The sequence below is a fragment of the Centroberyx gerrardi genome, chromosome 10, assembly GCF_048128805.1.
Source record: "Centroberyx gerrardi isolate f3 chromosome 10, fCenGer3.hap1.cur.20231027, whole genome shotgun sequence".
NCBI classification, from domain to species: Eukaryota; Metazoa; Chordata; class Actinopteri; order Beryciformes; family Berycidae; genus Centroberyx; species Centroberyx gerrardi.
Window position 1 is genome coordinate 23,157,518 of NC_136006.1, and position 25,806 is coordinate 23,183,323.

Genomic DNA, 25,806 nt, shown 5'->3' on the forward strand with positions numbered 1-25,806 from the left:
TTGACAGTTTGCATTGTCTGAATTACGGCTTTGGGGTTGGGATATGGGTTTTTGCTTACTTATACTGATATTTTTGGATCAGAGTCGCTGATATTTTGTGCCAGTATACAATATCTTTAAGTCTGACCATTCTCATGCCAAAAATTACAAGGATTCAGCGTTTTCTCCCCGGAATGTTATTCTTGTCAGGGTGGAAAAGCCTCAGAAACAGCATTTAGACCATTGTGAGACACTAAAACCCTATTGAAATTCTTGTAGGTGGGTTAGCAGCTCCTTAAGGCAGAGTGAGGCCGGTTTCACTGCAGGTTTTACAGACTGAAGCTGTTGAGTCAAATCCTCCCACACCGCACTGGAATGATTTCTCTGGTCAGACATCTGATATAAAAATAACAATAATAAAATCATGTTCTCCAGCTGTGGTCAGGGAGGAACCTCCATCATATCAGAGGTGGACGACACTGACTGGAAGATATCTGGTTTTTAATAAATGGCCAATATCATCCCAAACTGAATTTGACTGTGTGTAACACTAAATTTCATTCCCAACTGAAAACTAATAGTTAATGGAAAGACCCTCTAGATGGTGACTGGTTTTGTTTTAGGTTATCCATTTATCTTCATCCAGTGCAGGTGCTGCATGGTAGACATTTGCTCCGTGTCTCCAGTCTGTAGCTTTCTGTGTTCAGCTGATTCCATACAATACAGCTGACAAAGCATCTCTCTACCTCCCCTATGATCGCAGGCCCTCCTCTGGCGAAGAACAGCTGTGTGTGTGTGTCAGCATACATGCCTGTACTGTATGTCCATGCTTTCAACCTCCCATGTACGACAAAAGCGTATCCTCGCCCCCCGTCGTCTGAAGAACAGACGAGTGCAGCGCTGGAATCCCTCACTCTGCCAAGATGAGGAGAGGGGAGATGGATGGGACGAGCCGGCCAAGTAGTCAGGCTATGTCCAGCGGAGTGCCCGTGGATCACCGGTGGTGCCAGTGGCCCAGACACCGGCACTTTATCATCGTACTGTGATGATACCGCTATGCAGAAGTCATGCACACACCAGACCCCCAAGAACAGCTGCTGTCATGCAGCAGTGTAAAAGAGACTAAATAAAATCTGATACAGTCTTCTGTACACACTCTGTCTTTTCCCCCTCGCATAAACAATAGAGTGCACTGTTTGTATTGTACACTGGAAGGACTATATCATTGGCTGTCAGAAGCACCCCACCCCCCCTCTTTAAACATACACCCAAGTGGTCACATAGGCCTAAACCTGCTTTTCATTTGGTTCAAGTGCTTCCCTGGCTGTACCTCTCAATTAGAGTGAGCAGCCTCCAGGCGGTTTTTATTAATGATCACAGTGAAAGCATTAATCAGCCGGCTATTCTGCTGACAGACAGATGCGGTGATCGGCACCCTGGCGCCCGGCCAGGGGGAGGTCACCGGCTACGGGATGGAGAAGGCCCGGGAGCCGCTCCGATAAGATGCGAGGAGTCAGGGAGGAGACGGTGATGAAGAAGTGGAGAGGACACGAGGGCAGCGAGCCTCTCGGCGCCCGGCTTTATAATCCACCACTCTTTGCGACAGTGAAGAATGAGAATAAGTCCCGGAGAGGAATGGAGGAAAACACTAGCTCCGCTTTGTGATGATCACTGATATTAATGAGGAGTTCGGTTCCGAAATGAGATAGCGACCGTGCGGAAAATGTGGCAGCTGCTCTGACAAAAGGAGCGCAAGCATGAAAGCAAAATTCATCATGGCTAATCTTAGATGTTATTAGCTACCTGAACACATTTGCTTACAAATTGGTAACATTTTAGAGGACGCAACCAATCACCTCTTATCATATAAAGTGATGTCAGATTTTTTTTTAAAAATCCAAAGTGGCTACAGTGCATTTTCAAATGAAATCCTTGGTATACCGACAGTCTTTGATGGCCAAACACAACAGCACAGCATAGGTCTGAGAAACCTCAAACACCACCAGCACCCAGCGTAGATCACAGTTGTATAATGTGACCATCTGATGTTTATTCTGTGTTAGTAGTGTTTGCAGAGGAGGCGGTCGTCGCTTGTTTTTGATGTGTGCTCTGTGGCGTCCCGGGAGGCCGCCTGCAGACAGACGTGTCTGTGTTTTCGCACGACAGAACAGGACGGGCAGATCACACGGTGTCTGAAGTCGCAGCCAGAAATTGCTGTCATCGTCTGGTGTGGGGGGTGGGGAGGGGGGGTGAGACTTCGTCGCCTCCGTCATCACAGTCCTCAATCCTCTTCTGTGGGAAAACAGGGTAATTGTTTGATATGATTCACCAGCTTAGCATTAATCCACTAGCCAATTCCTCTGTGTGTCTGTGTGGTATGGCAAAGCCTGCCTGGGAGGAACTCAGTGGGAATTGGCAGTATTGGAAATTTAATCAAAGGAGTCAAGAAGCCACCGAAGTGCAATCTGTTGTATAACACCATCAAGCTGTCTATTCAGGTCTCTCCCCTTAATCTCACCCTGTTGATATTTCATTCAATGCCCGGCAAAACAAGCAGTCTCACACTTAAGTTACTGCACGTAACTTCACGCAGTAACTTCAGCTGTAGAAGCTTTGGGGTCAAAAGGTCATGTAGTTGAAGGAGAAGTTGGGAGGCTCTCCTTGCATTCTCCTTTTAATAGGATAGGATGGGTTAATGGTGCCACTAGTTAACCCAGGCTGACAGAGAGGGATGAGTGTGAGAGACGCAGCAGGCAGTGACGAAGGGTCCTCTCCTTCACAGCCCTCCTCCTAATAAAGCAGAGAGGGGAGGCCAAACGATGTTAAATCACCTCCAGCGCCTCCCTCTCGTACTCCAGAGCCAAGCCTCCAAGTTCGGCCGTTAAAGTAGCCGCTGCAAAACATGGGCTTTTTCCAAGTGGCTCATTTGCTGAACAGTCGGGTTTATGGTAGCTGCACGAGGCAGAGCTTGAGTGAGCCATTTCTGTTTTATTTAATCTACTTAACCAGCTGACGAAGGTTGTAAAAGCTGGCAGCCACACTGAGCGGGAGCGATATTGATGACGGGGTCGTAAATAAAAACGCTGATGGCACAGAAATGTTGATGGGGGACATGCGTACCTCTGAGAGCGAGAGGTAACAGCCTCACTGCTCCCCTGCATCTTAAGGTGTAGTCAGTCATACTTAAACAGTCGCTCAATACATGAAAATTGCAATTTCTTAAAAAAAACAACAATAAAAACGATCTTTTCTATGCCATAAATTGAGAGGCATAACAGTCATAAACCATAAAGGATTGTAAAATGGCATGAGGAATATTCCCCTGTCTTGTCATTGTCGCAGCCAAGGTTAAGTTTATGTAGGCTACCCGGACTCATAAATGCCCATAAGGCATAAACTCCTTTTGGGCCATCTGGGATTTTTCTACAAAAGCATACTGTAGTGACTTTTCTTCACTAAACACACCTTGATTTATTTTCAAGCTATGGCAGGTTTGTGTTGGAATATAGACTTCCAGCCCCCCTCTCCCTATGGGAGGCTTAATGCACCCAACACTACCTAGAGAAGCCATTAGCAGTCGCATTAGCTCTGCAGATCCTAGGTGGTAACAAGTTGTTCAGCGTGAATCATTTATACTGCCTAGGGCTTCATTTTTACAATACAGTTTTAGCAGACTTTTTAATGCCCCCTTACTGTATATACACCTGAAGCATGGAAATTTGAAAGTGCTTAAACAACAAAAATGGTGACATGGTGTATTAAAGTTTCAAAAACGAGAAAGTGACAAAGTAATGGAAAATCGGTTTGAGGCCGTGCATTCGGTGCACGCTCCGACAGGCTTTTAAGCAATTTCCCTGTCCTTGTGATTGTTTGATGCCTTTTCTTGCAATGTCATTGGAACACACGCACACACATGCACACACGCACACACACACACACACACACACACGCATGCACACATATACACGTGCATAGAAACAAATGTCTTCCGTTAAGTGACAATTTGTTTTAAAAAAAATAAAATAAAAAGTGCAACATGGTTTGAAAAGTTTGTACCTTTCTCTGCCCTTAAAACTTACATTTGAATCATCATGTTTTGCAGGAGTCTATACTGTAGAAGCACAAAAGTTGAGTTTTATTCACAGCAGTATGTTTACATGTTTTATGGCCTACGCAGACTGACAGCACGTCCTCGGATGCGCGCGTTGACCTTAACAGAAGCACTCACCCACTTACGCTGCTAGTCGACAGGTTAGCTTAATGCTACACACTGCTGCATAGATTGAAGAGGTAATGAATGGATTGCATGGTGGTTTTTCTACCTATCTCTCCAAGGAAAGCGTCTATTTCCTTTCAGCTGGAGGGAATTATGGCTTCCAGTGCCAATTAGCCGCGCTCTGAGTCATAATGTATGTCTGTACCTGCTGCAGAGTTACCGGGCCTGTTTTGTGTTCGTTAAGCTGTGTGTTTTGTTTGGTGGAGAAATGTCCATAAAAAACAGTATTTTTTTTTTTCCAGTGAGGTCACCGCTGGGTGCGGGTGTTAAAGGCAGGAACATGATGAGTGATATAAGTTTAGAGTAGAAACTTTTCACCAACATGGCTGATGTACTTCCACTCCGTCTTAGCAGGGTATAGATCGGTTCTCACAATGAAGCCAACTTTCTGTCACCTCCAACTCTGTCTGTGATCAGTTTTTTTGTGTTTCAGCATATAGCGTGTAACACAATACAGGTGCTGTCATTAACATATCTTTCTGTTTCTGCTGTCAGACGACTCTAACGTTCACAAAATGCTAACCAAGGTCACAAAATGCTAACCAAGGGCCTTGGTTAGCATTTTGTGACCGTTAGAGTCGTCTGACAGTTGGTCCAAGGCTAACAGAAATTTCTGGGCTGTTAGCAAGTACGTCAGCCATGTTTGTGAAAAGGGTCTATCACAGTCTGGCTGCACACTTTGCTCCACATCCCAGTTGTGAAATAAGTAAATCCGGAAAACAGCCGCAACCTTTTGGGATTTTACCTCCCGCGTAGCCCTCCCACAACCTAGCTAGCATCCGGCGGTGAGAGCTCACAGGAAGATTTGGCAAAAGCAGTCATCTGTTTTTTCCCCCTCTTCCATCCCAGGTAAGCCCCCCCCTAAGCCTCCGGCGCGCACAGTGGGGGCCCGGGCAGCGAGGGCTCCACTGCGTTCACCCCCAACGCGACAAACGGGTTCATTGTTGCCAGATCTCTCCATTTCCTCTCTGTGTTTATCCTCTGCTCTCCTCGCTAAAGGGATCAGGAGCCGCTAAGAGGTGCTAAGAGCGCCGAGTCGAGCCCCGCCGGGACTTACTGCACCTCCACTGAGCAGATTGAATGGCCTGGTCAACTGACTGTACGTACTGAGGGAGAATGAAGAGCTGGACAACACCATTGAAATGGATGGATGTATACCTCCTGTTGTGTGTGTGTGTGTGAAAAGCATGACCTGATAGAAAGGCCAGAAAACCCAAACACTGTGAATGAGCTAACTATATCACCCTTGTATTTTCCTTTACATTGCTAGAGGCATTAGTGCTTGAAACCATATACAGTAGGCAATACAGTCTATATTCCAGTCAGTGTTGGCACCAAAGCAAACAATACAGGAGAAAGGCCATTTCATCAGCCATTTCCCTCTCTCCGGTAGAGGATTTAAGACCCAGCGGAGTGTTTTTAGGGTGGGTCACTTGGCTCTAAACTGAAGCTCAATCCTCCAGTTTTTTCCCTCAATATTCATCACACACACACACACACACACACACACAGCCACACACATTCCCACTCTCTCTCTCTCTCTGTTTCACACACACACACACACCACACCTCCCTGCCATCTCTCAGGTGGGTGCGGCGGCTATTTGGCGTCGTACCGCAGCTCTTTGACGTCACCGGCAGGCCGCTGATGGTCGGCGGCAGCTGTCACGACAGCCGCCGGTCACAGCGGGCGCTGCTCCGCTGCACCACGGGGACCAGGGCGGGTTAATGAAACCGCCGACCCGGCCTGGACACTCGCTGACATGTTGCACCTCTAATTTTCTGCCCGATGGGGGTCACACAGGAAAAACTCACAGGTTTCACTCACTAATGTGTCTTTTTTTCCTGAATTGGACCACAGAGAGTGCGCCATGGTTGTGATTTTTTGGGTTCTATTTTGTTTTTGGCCTAGAGATGGATAATCATAATAATGTAAGAATAATAAATGCTGGTTCTACATGTTCAACCGGTCTAAAAGCCAAGCAGCACATCCAACATGCCATAAAGCTGACTGTAGCAACAAAACTTTAATTAATTGAAAAAGTCCACATTTTCCCAGACTTTTAAAATGTATGAGATTACGGGATTTTTAAATTAATTGAATGTGTGGAATCACTTGGAAACAGCTTTTATGAAGTCTCTGTGGTAAAATAAATTGTGGGAATGACACTTCCTGTAACCATAGATAGATAGAGCGTCTGTGCTTTTAACTATCATCTGAAAAGTCTCTCCACCGCAGTTCATTAAATCCTCCCCTCAGTGCGCCACCTTGGCATCCAGAGACTTGGGCCAAACAGAGTGTGATCCTTTTTTCAGTGCTTTCAAAAACTTTTTGCGGTTTGATTTAGCTTGTCTAGAGCTATCAGGACAGACTGGACCGAATGCTCAAAGAGCTCCACAAAGACTTGGACCCTGTTCTGATAGAAAGTTAATTGAGCTTACTGTTCCCACAGAGCCTTCATGATGCTCCCACTTCAATGTGTCCCCATAGGCAACGCTGTTGAGTCATACTGTCTAAATGGCCGTCAAAGGAAACGTCACTCACCGGTCCATCAGTTGTCCTTAAACAAAAGCACCTTTATTCATCTTTGATGAGGAGGAAGGAGGGGGAAAACAAGTGGTGTTTTTATGGGGCAAAACAGACGCACATCATCACAAAGTCCACAGGAGTCTGCAGAGCCGCTACTTGGACTCCTTTAAGAGCCCGTCTACATTAGCCGAGGATGGCGTCAGTAGCGAAGGTGAGCTGTGATTTAAATAGGCAGCCTGCCGGATCAAAGGCTCTCTCCCTGTTCTCCTGGCTATAGCCTTTCCGCTTGCATGGTTATCATAATTGCTCTTGCTCAGAGGACATGCTGCTTCTGTCGGGGCCACGTCCTCCTGCATTAGAGCTGAGGAGCCTCAGCCAAGCAGAACCTGGCTGTGCAGGTAGCCCCTTTTTTCTCCCCAGAACATCCTGCCAAGTTTTGACGCAGCTTGCTTTTAGGTGAGGAAAGAATAAGAAGAGGTACATCATCATTGACAGCATCATGGTCTATCAGCTTCCCGCTGCCAACTCTGACCTGAAGGTTGACCTTGTGACATGTTCTCTGTTGACCTTTGAACTCGCACGTTTTGCTTTCACTTCTTTAGGCCGAATACAGTCATGTGTTGCTTTGGTTCATGACAGGACAAGACCAAGCCTTGCTACGCATTACTGACCCTTCAAGGACAGTCTGCGTCACATTTCTGCAATGTGATGTATGAGAGAGAGATAGAGAGAGAGTGTGTGTGTGTGTGTGTGTGTGTGTGTGTGTGTGTGTGTGTGTGCAAGACTGTTTGTCTGCAAACTTTTGCTTGCTTGTATGCGAGTTGTGTGCATGCACTTGGCTGATGGTTTTATACAGAGCGACTTGGTGAACATGTTGGGACACATGGCTGTTACAGGGATTAAACCAGTGACCTTTCTGTTACAGGATGGCCTCTAACCACTACATCACCCTGCTGTGTGTGTCTGCATACATGTGAATGTCTCCTTTACCTCTCCCATTAATTTGTCTCATGGTGAAATCTTATTATAAATGCTAGTGGAGCTTAATGTATGTTGTATGTTCCCACAGGAATGGCCAAACACCTCAAAGTCGCCAGTGATGGATCGGCGAATTAGCGGCCAGCTGTCATATGCTGGTAGCTTGGGCTTTGCAGCCCATCACTCCCAATCAAGAGCACCTAGCCCTTTTAATATGTTGAAGATAAAGTAACAGGCACTGTGATAGCAGCTCTGCTAAATGAGCCATTTGAAAGCGCAGCTCATTTTTCATAATCCTAGAGAAGTCAATTAAGGGACTTCTCTAGCTATGGGAGCCCCAAGGAGACATTGAGTTGCAATGCCAGGGAAGAGACGCAAGTGAGATTTAGTCACGGGAGGATGAAAAACAAGCAAAGTCTCAGTAGAAACACAACAGGGAAATGTAAGAAGCAGCATCTAAAATGAGAAAACAAATGATGGGGTATAAAAATGTCAGACACGGTGACAACGAGACCAATTTTCACCAGCCAGCCAGCTGCTCTCGTAGCCTCTGACAGGAACAGCATCAGCCGAGTGACACGCCAGAGAACAAAAGCCAAAACACCCAAATTGCTTGTCAGCGAATGAAAACTATTGTTTTATTTTGTTTGGCTCCATCCGGTCCCACGAGACCCGAAGAGCTACGATGCCATGTCTTGCATTGTCTTGCATTGACAATGAGTCAGAGGAAGAAATTGTTTCTGAAATTGAACTCTTGTCGAGAGGCTGTTAAACAGGTGCTGCTGTTGTGTGTGTATCTCCGAACAGTTGAAAATGCATGCATCATTACCTTATCTTTCCCAGACAAAAAACACTGCTCCCTCTTTTGTCCCGTGCTCCTCGTGGAAAAAGGAGAATTTGCTTACACACAGGCCTCGCTGTAAGAAGAGCTTTTCCTCAATAACCTCTCGCTTTGTGAATAAAGCAGCTCCTTTTTCTCCACATAAAGTAATTTCCACATCAGAAAAAACAGGATTCAATCAGACTCTGTGCTATGGGTCAGTGCCTCCTGCACACACACACACACACACACACACACACACACACACACAAGTGCACGGGCACATACGCTCAAACACAAACCATAACATGAATTTAATGTCTGGGGTGGTCAACTTCAACAAGCCCAGATTTGCTTTGCTCCACTGGGAGATCTGATTGGTTGATCCTTCAAGTATACAACTGCAGTTTTATTTGATTTGTATGTATGTGTTTCTGCATCTCACAATTTCATCCAGTTCAGTTGCAAATGAGAATAAATCAGAGCTGGAACATATAGGTTTGGTTTTTTTTTGTAACAGAACAACACCGTGTTGATTTATGAAATCTATTTTGTTCATAAATATGAATTTAAATCTCAGGACAAAAGTAAAATATCACCTCAGCAGTGCTTGTTGGGTTAATGCAACCGTTCCAAATTCATTAAAAGTTTTACAGAAAAACAAAACACTTTCCAGTCCATTATTTAAAAAAAACAGCTCGCAGTGCTTGGCTGACTACCTACTTGCAGCAACTTGACAACCTTTCCTTGGGACCTCTTCTTGGAAGACATTTCCAACACGACTGGAAGGAGATTTTGCAAACAAACAAACAAACAAATACACCCATGATGAATATGAATTTATCAATTAACCATCAAATATACTCTGTTTACTCTCTTGGCAGGTTTATGCTTTGCAGTAATTATATACAGACTTATCAGACTATTCTTGGCATATTTTATGTTCTGTATTGTTTTATATTAAATTTGTGAGATTTCTTCATTGCAGTGTACAGGGACACAGCGGACAGAGGCCGGAAACATGGGAGGGAAATGTAACAATGTCAATAAACTGACAAGTGAAGAAAATCTGAGGACTCAATACACACACAACACACAAGACGCTCTTTTCTCTCTGCAGGAGTTGTGATGAATGTGTATGACGGCTCCTCTGAAACCCAACAGAGCACCATAAACTAACAGTGGAGTCATCTTACATTCCAGCAGACCCACGGGCCTGATTTGTATATGCCGTGCAATGATCCAGGCACACCCAACCTAAAACCTATCCAGTCTGATCCTGCAAGGGGCCAGACTCATTTCAAGTAGCTGTTTTCCTCTCACATCATGAGCTACACGTCCCACTCTTGACAAAAGGCCCGGGTCGGGTCAGGGTGCCTGCCAGCCTGAATGGCATAAGTTCAAAGGATCATAGGGAGTGGTTTTTTTTGTGTTTTTTTGAGAAGAGGTGAAATGAATCACAGCATCTGTTTATTCACACACACACACACACAGCCACTGATTCTGATTGGAACCAGATTTGAGAAGTCTTCCACCATTGCATGCATACCGGCCCTGGAGGCCTGCGCTCTGGCCTGCAGCAGACCATGAGCTCATCCCCAGCTGAGGAGGAAGTGGGGGGGGGAGGCAGCATATACAGGGGCTTAATGGAGGCTTAAAAACAATGAGGTCATGCACGTTCATCCTTAATTGTGTCACAAAACTGAACTGGGGAAAAACGAGATGGGATATTTCCTGGAAGTGCGGATGTCCTCTGAGTGTTGCGCGCTGCTGCAGCTCATGCCTGAGGATGATGTGCGAGAGTGAGATGTGTTTCTGTGCTGCCAAAATAACAACACAAACAAGTTCAGACTCCACTAGAGCATGATGTAATCTGCTCCTTAAAGGAAAAATTCAGCCCATTACAATGTAACACTGTTATTGGCAATGTGCCTGGCCTTTCTGGGTCCATTTTGCTGTTTGGTGGTGTGTTTTTCTTATTCCTGCTGGTCAGACATAGATGATGTGATGTCATGTCGAGATATTTCTCACAGCAGTACATTTTTCAGCTATCTGAAACGTCAACAGTAAATGTCAGGTTTCGGTGTCAGTCCCTCAGAATCAAATTGAAGGCAACAAGTTGATGGCCGTTCTGTGGGGGTTGTCAAAAGGCATTCTGGGAAATGTAGGAATTCACTAACTGAAAAAGTAGGTGGCAGGTTGAGGGAAAGTGGATGCACCAAAAAAAGTTAATTACAACATTTCATCACAAAATAACTCCTGGAATGTACTGAACATCACAAATTGATGATATATAACAGTGTCAGAGTATCCGAGGGTGGAGTTTTCCTTTAATAACCTTCATTAATCCGTCAACAATAGAAAAACAGCAGCAGTGTTATTCTTAAAATGTTCACTTTAATAAGGTGCTGAAAATATTCAACAGTCATACATGTTCTTTTTTTTCCTTTCCACAGAACAAGGACATTTATAACCCCAGGAAACCTCTGAGCAGTGCTGCAGAATCTCAGAACATGACCTTTTAACCGTATACATATAAAGACGAGCTAGTCACAGTGTGGAGGAGAGGGAGGGGGGGGAGGCTGAATGCACAGCACTGGGCAATTAAGGCAACATGTCACAAGGTAAAAGACAACCCTTTCTGTACAAGGAGAGTAAAAAATAAAATACAAGCATCAGGATATACATTATAAACCCTCCTTTCCCCCCACAAGGAAAACAAATGAAAACACTTCCCGTAGTTCCTGTGCATGGCACGACCGACTGAAGAACAAACACAGAAAGAGAAGTCACCAACAAGTTAGAGTAAAACTGTGTCAATAAACGGCAGGTGTGTTTTGCAGTTTGCCTGAATGTGTTTGTGGTTCTGTCCCTCCAGATTTGGAGCTGAGGTCTGTTGCAGTTCCCGTCTTATCAGTTGAGGCATCCAAAAAATGTCTATTTCCTACTCTCTCCCTTAGGTTTTTGTCAGTAGATGCTCAGGCAGCGCAGTCACTCCTGCTGGTGCTTTTTGATGAAGAGCGGCTTGGCGATTACAATGTAAACCCCCCTATAAAAGAAACTCCCTCTGCTCAAGTGTGCCTCAGCAGTCCTGTTTCACTATAACTGTCTCTGGTATTAACCGTGTTAGTGTTGTAATCCCTCAAATAAATATTGGTTATAAAAGCTGGCTACTGAGGAAAACAAAATGTTAAAAACTGTAAAAAAAAACAAAAAAAACAAAAAAAATAAACTTAATTAAGTTAAGCTTCAAAAATCTCCCGTAAATGAACACAATTATCTGTAAATAGGTAGAACGTATGAGAACAACTTCTGAAATGTGACATACATACTTCCAAACACATGCTCGCTCAGCAGTTCAGATGACACAGGAGAATGGCTATTCCACATTATGAACAGTTCATTAGGGAAAAAAACAACCAAAAAAACAGACAGTCGCATTGCGAGGGCTTATCCAATCCCAGCCCACGTCCCTGGCAGGCGACCAGCGTGGTGTCCAATCATTTTGGTAGATCATTTTTAGGTCTTGCATAATATTAGGCTTGAGAGGGCCGTAAAAGGTAATATGAGTGTCTGTCTCTCAATGACGGGCAATATCACAGGTCACTTAACAGCGCTGGGCCAGTTACGGCTCCCCAGCTAGTCACGGCCCACAGTTCTGAGTGGCACTAAAACACTAGGAGGTCCCTTGTTAGCCCCGACTCAGCACAGCCAGGCCCGCTGATTGGCTGATGAAGCCGTCCAATTATCACCCTTTACTTCCTCGTTAGGGGCCCGCCACTAGACGCTGATCTGGAATCAGTTCGCCGTCCAGCTTGTACCGTTGTAGATTATGGGGCGAATGGAAAGGAAACTGACTGAAGACCAGCTTCTAGGCTTTGGGGCTACTGGAGAGGAACAGGGAAAGTAAACTGAATGGCCTCACGGGGGCGACACTGAGAACAACTTTAAATATTACATCATCTGTAAACAACAACAGTCCCTCATGCCATGACTGGTTAAAAAAATTAAACCGTTCACAAATGTTTGCTTACATACAAACGCAGGTTGACATATAAAAACAGACGGTGATGCGTCAGGCAGCCATGTGGCGCCGAGTCAATCATGTATAAAGAGTAAACATAGACACAGAAACTCCTCTCGCTGCCTGGTGCCTCTTCTCGGCAGCCGTACAATGACTGAATCACAACGCATCACCACTGTTGCCAGAGATACACATTTACATCATAAAATCTTTGAGAGAGCGCTGGCTTCCCCCTTTCTCTCCCTTGTTTTTTCCTCTTTGTGCAAGAATTATTATTATATATTCAGTCATTTTTTTTCTGCTGGAGGTTTCAAACGGAGACAAAGACGTCCAGGTAGAGGCGGTCGTAGGACTCCCTGAAGAAGAGGATGAGGACCAGGCTGAAGAGACAGGACCCAGTTAAACACCAGTTCAGCCATGACAGATCTGGATGGAGGAGAGGAGGGAGAGAGGAGAGGACATTTGTAAGTTCCATTTTAGACATTTAGCAGCATGCAGCTCTTATCAGGAACGACTGACACTAAATGAGCAGGTAGGCGGTTCAATGTCCTGCTCAAGGACACTTCAGCAGGCTAAGGACCAGACCACAACATGTGATCATGTGCTCCTTCATCATGAAATATGAGCAGTCTGCATACATCAGGAAACGTAATGAGAGTCAGAATGAAGTAGTGCTGAATAATTTATGAATAATATATAGGACTAATGGCTAATCAATAGGAGTCCGAGCCATACCGTATAGGAAATAAGAACCGCCTGCACTCTTTCAATCATGATTCTGAATAATTCAATGATATTGGGAGTGTTTGCCCATTATCATTGACCTAAACCTGAACCTAAATATGGTTCAGAATGAGGTGCTCTGTTTCTTTTCTCTGTTTTGTTCAAGCTCCATTAACCAGAGGAAAGGTGCTTTGGCTGTCTGCAATAATGCTGGATGTGAAGGGCGACTGGAGAGCTAGTCCGACTGCACTGAGCCATCGGCTTCTTAACTCATCAGTACACAGACAAATAATCTATTCCTTGTACACAATCTCTCTATCACACACACACACACACACACACACACACAGATACATGCACACACATGCACACACCTTGATACAAATATCCAGTCTGGGCAAAATCCAAATCAATAAAATCCTCCTTTCAAATGCATTCAGCAGCACTCGCTACAAAGCCAACTGTCTCAACAACATGTAGGCGAGGTGTTTGAGGTGTTGTCTTTGGACTGACAGAGACATAAAGCAGAATCTACGCCGCTCCACGGCAACGGCCGACTGTTCAGCCAAGACGGAGGACGCGGTGGCAGCAGGCAGCTGCTAGGGTCCTGATAACGGGCCAGACTAAATATAGAGAAATCAGGTCATAACACACAACCGAGCCCCGGGGACCCTGCCAGCGAGATGCATCTCAATTCACACCGGGCCCAGTTCGATCGCAGCGGGCGAGCTTTTCATAATGTCGTCAATCAATTGCCCCTGGCCTAAAGAGAGCGCCCGATCGATGCGTGGAGAGACTGGGGCTTGGACAGCGCGGCCTGGCCTCTTTGGGGTAAACTGTACGATTTGGCTGTTAGGCACAAACCCCCCCGTGCGCTCGGTCGCTCAACAACTCTCTGGCACGTGGACAAAGAACATGGGATGAGAGGGCGAGGCTGGGAGGAAAGGCGATATGGAGGCGAAATGGGGGTGGAGAGGCTTGGTGAAAAGGTGTGAGAGGGGAGGAAGGTGAGGGATTGGGCGAGGGTGTTTGCAGTGTGGTGTCGAGCCTCCCAAAGCAACCTCATTAATCAGGGGTGTGTGAGCCGGACAGCAGGAGACCTGGCATGGAGGCAGGTTAATGGAGTTGTGTTTATCTGACCCACCGTCTCTCCATCTAACTCTCTCTCTCTCTCTCTCTCTCTATCTCTCTCACATGTATGCTTAACACAGACTCATCCATTTAAAGTTGGAGGCTCACTGTCTATGTGTCTATGTGTGTGTGTGTGTGTGTGTGTGTGTGTGTGTGTGTGTGTGTGTTTATGCCTGCAGCCTAGAATGAATGCTAATGTGGGCCCAAGGACCTCTCGGGTAATTCAATCAGGTGCTGTGGTAAAAATGGATAAGCGGCTCAATCGCTCCCCTCTGACATACCAACTGCAAGGAGGAGCTGGGAGCAAAGTGTGGGGAAATGGCATGGGAGCCCACCAAATGCTATACATCTGATTAAACACTAGAAGTTAGGGTATCAGCAGATTGGAGGGGAGGAGAGGAGAGGAGAGGAGAGGAGAGGAGAGGAGAGGAGAGGAGAGGAGAGGAGAGGAGAGGAGAGGAGTCACAAGTCAAAGTTTACCTGTTCGGTTTAAAGTTGATTTTACTTCACCCACTATAAACCAGTGTGCAGCCTCAGATCATCATTCCAAACTCTAGGCTGAAGACTAAAGGTGACCTGAGCTTAGACTTGCAAAATCACTATCATCTTTTAAATCATTTCTTAAAACGTATTTTTATTGACTTGCCTTTATGTGATGTGTTTCATCCTATTATTTCTGATATTCTTTTTGTAATTTTATTTCTGATTCTATTGTTTTTGACCTGCTATACTTATCTTTTTATGTTATGGTGCCCTCTTCTTTTTATTTGTTTCAATTTAGTTATGATAATTATGATAATTTAGTATGATGTTTGTTTTTCATATTAATTGTTAAAGCACTTTGTAAAGTCTTTTAAACAAGTGACATACAAATTAAGTTTATTATTGTAATTATTATCAAGAGAGGAGGAGAAGAGAAGTTTGACGGACATGTGATGTACAAAAGGAGAATCGGCAGACAATGATAGCAGGGGAACTTACAGCAATTCAACCCGTGTGCTATGCTTAACTGAACCATTACAAGTGGACATCAGCCACAATTCAATTGATCACCACTGCCATGAACTCTAATGTGTTCTCTATAAAGGCATTATCATATACAGAGGACATCAGCGCGAACATCAGACAGTTCATCATATTAACAACCTATTACAGGAGCTGCCACAGTCAGCAGATTGGTGCTACAGATGAAGATTGAGACGTGAGGGGACAGGCGTCTTACGGCCTTAATCAGTCATAATTGAGGTCAATGCAGCGTTGTAATTAATGTGAGTTCTCAATAGGACTCAATGTCCCCTTTATGGCGGCTTCTTCTGTTGGAGAAGAGAGGGTGACACCTCAAGATACATAGGCAAGCCTGCCACAGAGAACAATATCATCCATCAAGAAATGAAAGCTTGTAAGCATGTGAAAATATTTACTGTAGAATGATGGAGCTGGTGAGCACACACATATCTATCTGCATCATTCAAAATGACTGTCTAAGTGTGTGTGTGTGTGTGTGTGTGTGTGTGTGTGTGTGTGTGTGTGTGTGCGTGCGTGTGTGTGTGTGTACTTTGTATGTGTGCGCTTGTGTTAACCTAGCTGATGCACTGCCATTCGTTTACTGTGTCAATGTTACCTCTCGCTCATGACTCACAACTCTTCCAAAAATAAAAACAGCAAAACAAAAATAAAGTGTTTATTCTCCCAGGAAAGAACCGAGCTCCACACAGAAATGCTGTTTTTGTGGGGTTTTTTGAACACCTCCACACTCTTCGTGGGGGGGGGGGGGGGAGCTGAAAAAGTCAGCCTGCGAAGACATTTCCACTTCAGTCGAGCATGCAAAGTTTAGCGGGAAGAAGAAGAAAAAACTCTGCGGGACTAAAGAACGGCGGCAATTATTTCACTGCAGTGAATAATCCCTGCTTGCCCTATGCAGAAGACTTTAACAACACACAGCTGAACGGCAACTCGGTGCCACCCCTTCCCTCCTCGCCTTCCTCCTCCCTCTCCTCCTCCTCCTCTTCTTCCTCTACAAAGCCTTTGACGTTCTCTTGCTCCACAATGCCTCTTGCCGCTTTGTATTCCGCCCGACGCACCGCGCTAAATCACACAAACACACAGCAGATGAAATCGAAAAAGAGCGACAAGTGCAGATATATGGCCGGGAGGCTCCATTCATGTTTCTCAGTCACAGGGTTCAGAGACTTTGGGAATTTAAAAACACGACAACAGGGCCGGGGGGGCAGTTAGGGCTCACTGAACCAAGACCAGCTTCTCACAGATATTAAAATGGACATGGAGGTAAATTCATAAATGCCTCTCCGCTTGTAAGGGAAAGGAGCCATAATTCAGAATGCATAACTGGGCAGTGGGCAGCCAAAAGGAAATCCTAAAGTGAACTGTAACCTGGAAATAAATGAAAATCTTTCAGGCTGGGATTGCCAGTTTTCTAAACCAGGAGGTGAGAGGGTTTTGAAAAGACGGGGCTCATGCAGAATTTATCAACTTTGAAGTCTACATATTACCTGCCACATCCATTACGGAACTACACAGAGGAAATTAGAGTAATGAGACAGCCCACTAGAATACTTTCATGGGGAATTTACATAATAATCACATTAATCTGCGGAGGAATGATCTCTCCGGGAGAACAGAACACAGCTGTTTTCTAAACAGGACAGGAAACGTATTTTTTTTTATCCACTGGCCACAGTGGCTGCTGGATTTCACTACTTTACCAGCCAGGGAGCTTTTCAGAATAGAGATGAACCTACAAACAGTGGTTGGTAACCTGCCAATGTGGCCGGTAGAGTAGACTAACTCAGCCGTTGCAGTCATTTTTTAGGAGTAGTCGGCTGGTGGCAATTTACCACGCGGTTTCTTGAGCCATTCGTGTTCAATGAAGTTATCTACAAGCTTACATGTACTGTGTGTCCAAGTCTGTATCAGTGTGAGCTATCTGACAAGAGAGCGCAGATGAATCACATGCTAGGAGACAACTTCAGGGTGGGATGTGAAGAATAGAGCCGCAAAAACTCCATCATCACGGCTTGATCTTCTTCCTGGCTGTCACAGGGAAGTTGTCAGGATCTATCTTACCGCATCAGACACTTTTGGCTCGCCCACACACACACACACACACACACACAAACGCACAGCCATCTATCGATATCCGCACTTGCACACAAGCACGCACCCACACACAAGCAGACGGACGCAGAAACACACACCGCACAGGCACAACCACAAGGCAGACAGACGCACTAAAGATGCAGACACAGAGAGAGAGAGAGACACACACACACACACACACACGCACCTCTGTCCACATCAAGCAGTCAATCATTCAGCACCACAGAGAGGGGAGCAGAGCAAAGGATACATCATGTATTCTTTATGAGTCCTTCCTTTGTGAGTGTGAGTATGTGTGTGTGTGTGTGTGTGTGTGTGTGTGTGTGTGTGTGTTCGCCTGCAGCTGCTATGTCTCTATCTACCTGATGCTCTCTGTCTGTCCACACCCTGTCTGGGCTACACTGCCGTCTAATCCATGATTTATCACTAGCACACTGGCACACTACCGGCTTAGGGAATTCAAAACACATCACTGGTAGTGCTGAAACGATTAGTCAATCGATCAATCAATAGACAGAAAATTAACCGATTATAATTTTGATAATTGATTAGTGGTTTTAGTCATATCAAGTAAAAATACCAAACATTTGCTTGGTACAGCTTCACAAATGCTAAGATTTGCTTGCTTTTCTCAGTTTCATATAGACTAAAGGATTAAGTGATTAAGAGCCTAATTAAAAATCGGCAAATCGGCAAATCGATAATAAAAATAATCATTAGTTGCAGCTTATTCACTTGTGATCAGGATCACAGTCTAGTAAGTTCCAAACAATCACAGTTTAGAGTTATTCTATGCTAAAAATTTAGTTTAATTTAGCTTTAATTATTTAGTGGGAAAATAATGACAGCAGCAGGTGAATTTTGTTCCCCAGTAACTTTAGGAATAGTTCAATTTCCCTGTAATTTAATTCATTGGAAATTATCCCAATTAGATAATGTATAAGAATGACTGTTGTGATCATAGCTTTCACACTCACCACTATTATATACCCACGTACAGTTTAGACAGATAAACAATTCAATACTAAATCAACAACAATGAGGGTGATATGGGTGTCGCAGGAGAAAAATCGTATCAAATTGGGGTCCGTGGCCTTATGCAAGCCTGTGGCAAGAAAACGTTAGAGAACTGCTGCTCTAGACAAGAGAAGTTGGTTTCCTGCCCTGGCTGGAACACACACACACACACACACACACACTGCCTGACTGTCATACTTGTTAGTGGGCTCTAAAGGCCTCCGGGCCCCGCGGCTGTTCAGGTCAAACAAGAAGCATATCCACCTGCACCGGGAAGACAATCCAAAGGGAAGGATCAAGATACAGTTGTCAGGGAACAGCTGTCAGTAGCCTCCTCCAGCCTCACGGCAATTGGAGGGACTTGGCAGTGGAGGATGAACCTTATGAATATGCATGAGGATCTGAAAATATATATCCTATTTACTTAAACAAAGAGGGGAGAGGGAGTGTGTCATGTTCTCTGGAAGATTCATCCGTCATTCCAGCTGATTGGCTCTGCGATGTTGCCAAACTTACAGGGAAGGTTAATCGAACCACGAAGAGGTGGGGGAAAAACCTCAGTGGAGATGGGCTCACGGAAAAGACATGTGGACCTGTGTACACACACTCACACGCACGGATGACTGAGCTCTGTTTACTTATGATTTGTCTGGCTCCTATGAAAGCGGTGGAGGCAGAAGAAAAGGAGACGACACACTGTCCTCTCTGCTGTGGGCCGACATTATTCTATCAAACCATGCCAGGCTGCCAACTCGAAGATAAAACTGAGGCTAAATTACAAAGGGACAGTTTCTCTCTTTTCCTTCTGAATGTGTCAAGTCAAGAAACCTCATCTTCCCATCCTCTGCCGATTATCGCCACTATCGTCAGCGCTTGGATCCCACATCCAGAAAGCACCTGTCATCTTGAGCTCAACAACAATTTTCAGTGCATGACGTGACTTTAATGTTTTAGCCTAATCAGTATCTTTGCCAGGGAAACCGTTGGTACAGTCCCACCTGCTGCACCCCGTCCTGCCTGTCAAACCTCTGACATTACCTGAGGGTGTTTGAGATTTCCTTTTCTATCAAGAACAATGCTATATTTAAGATAAAAGATTATGGATGTGATTCCCAGCCACATTCCAATCCAGCTTTTCCATGGTTGCGATTGATTGAACTGAAACCTGCAACCTTCCCATAAGAATAATGGTTTAAAAACCAATATTCTGAATCTAATCTAATCTCCACTTCTGAATGTGCATTTTCAAAACAGTTCTACAGCAATGGGGGTTTCGTCACATACTGCTTCCCCGCCATTGTCCAGGCAGTCCTCCTGTCTTACCAGTACAGTAGAAAGTGAGGAAGAAGAGCAGCAGGCCGGTGACCAGGTTGCCCAGGAAGGTGACCACTCCGCAGGTGATGCCCTCGGGGACCGGGTACACCGTCTCGATGAAGAGCTCAAAGAAGATGGGCACGCTGCTGTTGATGAAGATGCCCACCAGGATGCAGGAGGTGTACAGGGTGGCTGCGAAAGGGCAAGGAGAGAGAGAGGAAAGACAATGGCTTACAATTTTATTCGCATTTTAAATTCGCTGACGCAAGAGAAGCCGTGAGGAAAAAGAGCCTGCACTCTATTTGCCGCTGCAGTGCTCTTTCTGGGATTTTATGTATTGTGTGGTAATGGGGTACAGTCCATTCAAGCAGCTCTTTAAATAGCGTGGGCCAACCTGCTGGTCAAGCTTACACAGCTGCAGTCAAGTTATATGCCACCTTCCCTCCCTTCCAGATGGGAATGCTGAGAGGGAACAGGTTTAGCCAGTTGAGTCATTAAAATAATCAAGGTCAGTGATCCTCCATCAACACTTCTGCTGTGAAAGACTTGACCGTCACAGGCCCTGGTGTTTAACCAGAGGAGAAACATCATGAAAGAGAGGCCATCAAGCACTGAAACACTACACAAACAAATCTCCCACAGGTTTCCTGCAGTCACATATGCAGCTCTGGTAATATGGCTGGGCTTTGATAATGAGACAATGGTGGTTAAGCAGTGGGTGGGGGATGTAGGAAAATCCATAGGCTTTAAAATCCTGCTGTGAAGACTGGCTAAGTTTATTTCCCAGAATGAACCAATTGAGGTCATCTTTTTCGAAGGTTTGTGGAATATAGTGTTATTGCCGCTACATATAACTGGTCAATTCTGTGTGTACATTTGGCCTTGTTTGCAGAGCATTCGAAGAGTGCTGACTGCGTTTGGCCACCATAGTGGTCTGTCTCAGCTGCAGCGCTTTGGTTGGGGCTTGGGGTGAAGAGCGTGTGTGTATTAGAGTGGATGTGTGAGCAGATTAAGCCATCACCTCTGGAGCATCACGGCACCCTCCATCTCCCTTATCACAGCAGATTGGTCCAAATGAGCAACCCATTAGCCTGCACGTCCCTTTAATCACAGTGCCTCCGAGGGCCCTCGCATGCCCGCCCGCCTGCCTGTGACGGGGAACCCAGGCGCCACTCACGCAGGCATCAAAGGCTGGCTACTCCCCTGCTCGTCTTTATTCAACCCTAATGAAGCGCTGATATCAAACACTTAGCCCAAGTGCTTCACCCTCTGGGCTTTTTCCTCACATTATTACATCAGGTATCAGCCGCCAATCCCTATAAGGCAATGGGAGATCCCTTGAAGGGAAGAGCTACATGGTAACATCAGCACTATAGGCATGCGGCACATGTTTGGTGTTAACCCCTGTCTTTCAGCACTCCCTACTGTTTTGGAGCTGTGAAAATAATTGTAGCCTGTGGACATCAATGGGTCCAGGTAGGATAAAAGGGTAAGGCCTGACAGACAGAAAAGCTACACAGACAACACACCCCATTAACAACATCTGTGCAAACTATTAAAAGAAAAGAAAACAAAAAAACCCACAAGTGACTAGCTGCTTGCTGACAAAAACCTACAGGAGATTACACTGATCGGTGTGTGCTGCTGAACATCCCACCGGGGATAATAAGGGGTATTTGGCAGACTTTGTTGCAGGATCATGCCACCCCTTGTATGTGTGCCAGGCGGATGAGCAAGGTTGGAGCCTGCCTGTTGTGGGCTGCCAGTGTCTGGGATGGGAGGGGGCGAGATAGAAAGACAGCGGTGCCAGAGTCGGAGAATGATGATGGATGATGATGGCTAGAATCAGTGGCTTTGAACGACATATGCTTGTTGGTTTGGCTCAAGGAAATTCTGGGGGAAAACTCCTGTGCTGTTCAGTCCATTAATGTCTGTAATCGGTCTGTCACTGACGTCTACTGCAAATGGATTGGTTCCACTGAATATGTATTAAATATAGGAACCAAGTTGGAATACAGGAATACAGAGCAAATACAGCTACATCTGTGTCTATGGGCTTAACAAATCCATTGAATAATGCAGGGGGTGTTATCCCGCATTTGGCAAATCCATCCTAATGTAAGAGCATAAAAATCCACTATGGACCCACCTGGAGTGGAGGGGAGGTGAGTGAGGCTGGTCAGACAGGTGAGTGTGAACCAGGTAGAGGATAGCGAGGCTCCTGCCATCATTAGCACCAGGATCAGCTTCAGCATGCCCCGGATGGAGTCTGCAAACCTGGGGGAGGGTGGGAGGAGGGCAGAGGAAGGGAGGAAGGGAGGAAGAGCGAGAGAGAAAGAGGAGGGGAAGAGGAGAGAGACTAGATTAAAAAAAGGTACTGAGGCAAAGTACAACATTCTCAAGGTACTCAGACCTCCAAACCGGGAACACACCAGGAGAGACAGCAGACAGAGTGAGACACTGCAGTGAGTAAAGAAAGCAGCTCCAAAAGCAAGAGGCATCCTTCACGCGATGAACAGCAGTGCCATCTCTCAGTGCCGGCCTCTTCTGTGACTTTGTCATAATCTATTACTAGAGACACACACTGTTTCAGCGGCAGGCCAGATCGTTTCCTCCCCCCCTCTTGTTTCTGAGCGCCTCGGCTGTACTTGTCATTAGACACCCAGACACTATACCAAGAGTTGATTCAATTTGTCTCAGCTAAGCAGGCAGACATCAGATGAGCATTGTTCTATATTGTTGAAGACAAGCCATCAGGCGGTTCCCAAACCCGCTTGAGTATTGTTGTTTCTCTTTGCAGCCTGTTATGAACCCTCGCTGTTCGTTAGCTCTTCTCCACTCCTCTGGGTATGCATACATACACTGGTGAATGGTTAGATGAAGCTACACGGAAGCCTGTAGCGAAGACAGACGCTAATTGCCTTTGTTATGTTGCACACAGACAAGATGCTTGAGAGGAGAGGGTTGAACTTGACAATGAATATGAATATGAATATATATATATATATATATATATATATATATACACACATGTGGGAATTGTCTAATTAGTTTGGCTAAGTCGTGAAGTTCTGTCAGTATGCTGAGGGCCAGGGGATAAGGAAAATCATCTTTTGGACAGCTAACGAGAACATCTCCCCTCAAACCCTTTCCTCCGGCGTAGTATTTTTAGATGACATTATTGTCTACTGGGGTTTCATGAGCTGTCATTCAGTGAACACTTGACCCAATGGCCTAACACATAACTGTCTGTGTACAGGAATAAATCAGAGCACTGTTCTATATTCATACCTTTGGACTCCAAACCGCCATGAGGGAATCCAGCGCAGCCCAAGGGCCAAAATATAACTAACATGTTTGCACAGTGGATTTTGCGCCGAACTCCTTTTAATATTAATGTATGACTTGTCATGAATTTCCTCCATCTCTGGTAAACAGATCTGCAGCCAAGATACAGCCATAGTATAAGCGTTTAAAAGAATGTGCGCTGACTGTACTGGAGAAGGAGGTTTGGTACGAGGACCCAGTGATTGCCTCTACCCAGAAAAGTCCGGTTTCTCTGCCCACAGCTACACCCCTAAGATCCATATCTTCCATCTGCCACTGACTGGCTCCCATCCACAACCCTTCAACAATCCCCAGTGCCATAGAGGGACTAAATTCTGAGCCTGCACCCAGCCAAGCCCTCATCTCTTTGGATAGAGGATCACCGCCCAGTCCCCTGTATCAATCCCAATCTGATCCTCTAGGGAGAAAAGCCGTAAGTAGCTTATTTCCTAAACTCTACCTCTGATGGTCCCTGAATCCACTGATAAAGGGCCTGATCGCTGATTGGCAAGCTGAATCGGGTGCACCGGAGCTTGAATTAAACTAATACCATTGAGTGGAGTTTGGATTTTGAAAGCCACCGACTTATAATCCGCCACCAGCAATATCTACACTGTATCATCGTAATTCTTGCATTTTTGTTACCTGTCATATCTCAACACTAAAAACATTCTAGGGCATTGTTACACTCCACAATGGCTGCTGAGAGAGGGGCCATGTCTTCTCGTGAGGTAATGTCTGAATTAAAAGCCTATCATTTTCACTCCCCTAACAGGATTTATTGGGCATAAAGATAGCATCATTTAAAATCATGTCGCATCAGATTCCATTTTCTGTACTCCTTATGTCTGTGGGGAATGATGCAATAGTCATTCAGTCTGATATTATCATTTGAGCCTGTCTATGTTTTCACTGTGGGACATGCAGAGAATTACCAAACAGATGTAGATGGTATAATATGATGACCAGCATGCTATCACAGAGGGGCCCCTGCTTATTGGCAAAACAAATTAGGCTGTGGATTCTATTTGCTCTATCAAATCTCTCATTAACCTGAAGTATTGTCTGGCTGAAACCTTTGCGATGTGAAGGAGCACAACCTGGTTCTCTTTTCCGCCTCCTCCTTCCTCTCCCCCTCTCTACCGTCTTTTCCTGGGGCTAGTAATGAGAAGATAACGAGCTACACTTATTCGTTCTTTTCACCCTCCCCTCCCCGCACAAAAAGCGGCGGCAGCGATGCCACCTTCATCTCTGGCTCCAAGCTGCCTCTGCCTGGGCCACACAATTAAAGAGCTGCCAGACAGTTTGTCAAATGTTTCCGTGACGGGTGCCACACCTTTGAGCATCCACCACTAATTGACCCCGCCGCGTCAAGCACCTTGCCATTCATCTATCCATCTGTGCGACACGAGCAACCAATATTAGCAAAGCAGCCAGTGTAGTTTGGTGAGGGCACGTGCTAACCCCCCCCAAGAAACTTTGCCTTGCAGGGGTTTAAACCACTTAAAATGTGCCACTGCAACACCTGCAGCACAAAAAGCTTTTAATAGGGGCCATTTTTCTGCTCCCTGTCGCAAGCTGTGCTCAGCCGTGGCACAGTGCTGTGGTAGCTAGAGGGACAGATAGTGGCATATAATAACTCACATCTCGACATTAACATCTTCAGGGTGGCTAGTGGGAGAGGGGAGGGACAAACATCGCTCCCTGTCCAGTCCATTAGGACAAGCTAGCCAGGAAAATGTATCTAATAATGGCATATTGCACCCTAGTGTTGGGGACAAAGTCAGGAGGATAGGAAGACGGAGAAAGAGCGGGGAAGAGCAAAGGGAGGCAGAATTTAGGGATAAGGGGAGAGAGAGCGAAGAAAGAAATGAAAGATACTGCAACATCTCCTGTTTCTAAAACATTTTTACTAATCAAGTAACCCCAGCTGGCTTGCATCTAGGGGTCCGTCCCTCGACGGACGTCCCAATCAAGGAGGAGACGTGAGAAGGAGAGCAATCAGCCAGGTGACTGAAGACGCTTAATGAGTTTGTCTGCTTCCCACTGTGCATGCCCCAGGAGCAGCTGCCACAAATCACAACAGGTGAACACTTTATTCACATTCTAGCTTAGCATTATGATATATCAACTCACACCAAGCCTCCTCAAGGCAAAAAATTAGCAGTTTTATGGGTATAAGGAGACAGCTGTTAACATCTTACAGCCAGCCGTTCATCATGCTTGGAAAGCCTAGCATAACAAAATGAACCGAGGCGAGGGCAAACCGCAGTCTGGACTGATGCTCATATTCAGCAGTTTCTTCATGTGTTCTTAACTGCTATGAACACCACAGAAGGTCAATTACAGCAAAGAGTGCAGACAAGTTCATCATGCTTAGCTGAAGCTACAGGGACTGGAATCAAATTTCTTTTGAATCCTACTGCCAAAATCTCTCAACTCACAGGATGACAGGTTACCAAAATTCTGTCCCATAAACAAGATAATTTTGAGTCAGTTAGTCATTTACATGCGACTATTGCCAATACCGCCATTAAGGCAATAGTCTGATTAGGCCGTTTACATGACAG

At 45.4% G+C, this 25,806-nt stretch overlaps 1 protein-coding gene across 1 annotated transcript in view; it reads right to left on the reverse strand.

Moving 5' to 3' along the window:
- Nucleotides 1-10,960: 10,960 nt before the first annotated feature.
- slc49a4 (solute carrier family 49 member 4) overlaps nucleotides 10,961-25,806 on the reverse strand; it is a 38,922-nt gene continuing 24,076 nt past the window's right edge. Inside the window, exons 7-9 of the mRNA XM_071919594.2 lie at nucleotides 22,059-22,186; nucleotides 19,919-20,101; nucleotides 10,961-13,033 (exon numbers count right to left, since the gene is read on the reverse strand). Of these exons, the coding sequence (XP_071775695.1) occupies nucleotides 12,918-13,033; nucleotides 19,919-20,101; nucleotides 22,059-22,186 (427 nt within the window). The 3' untranslated portion in view covers nucleotides 10,961-12,917. The remainder of the gene's footprint in view (nucleotides 13,034-19,918; nucleotides 20,102-22,058; nucleotides 22,187-25,806) is intronic.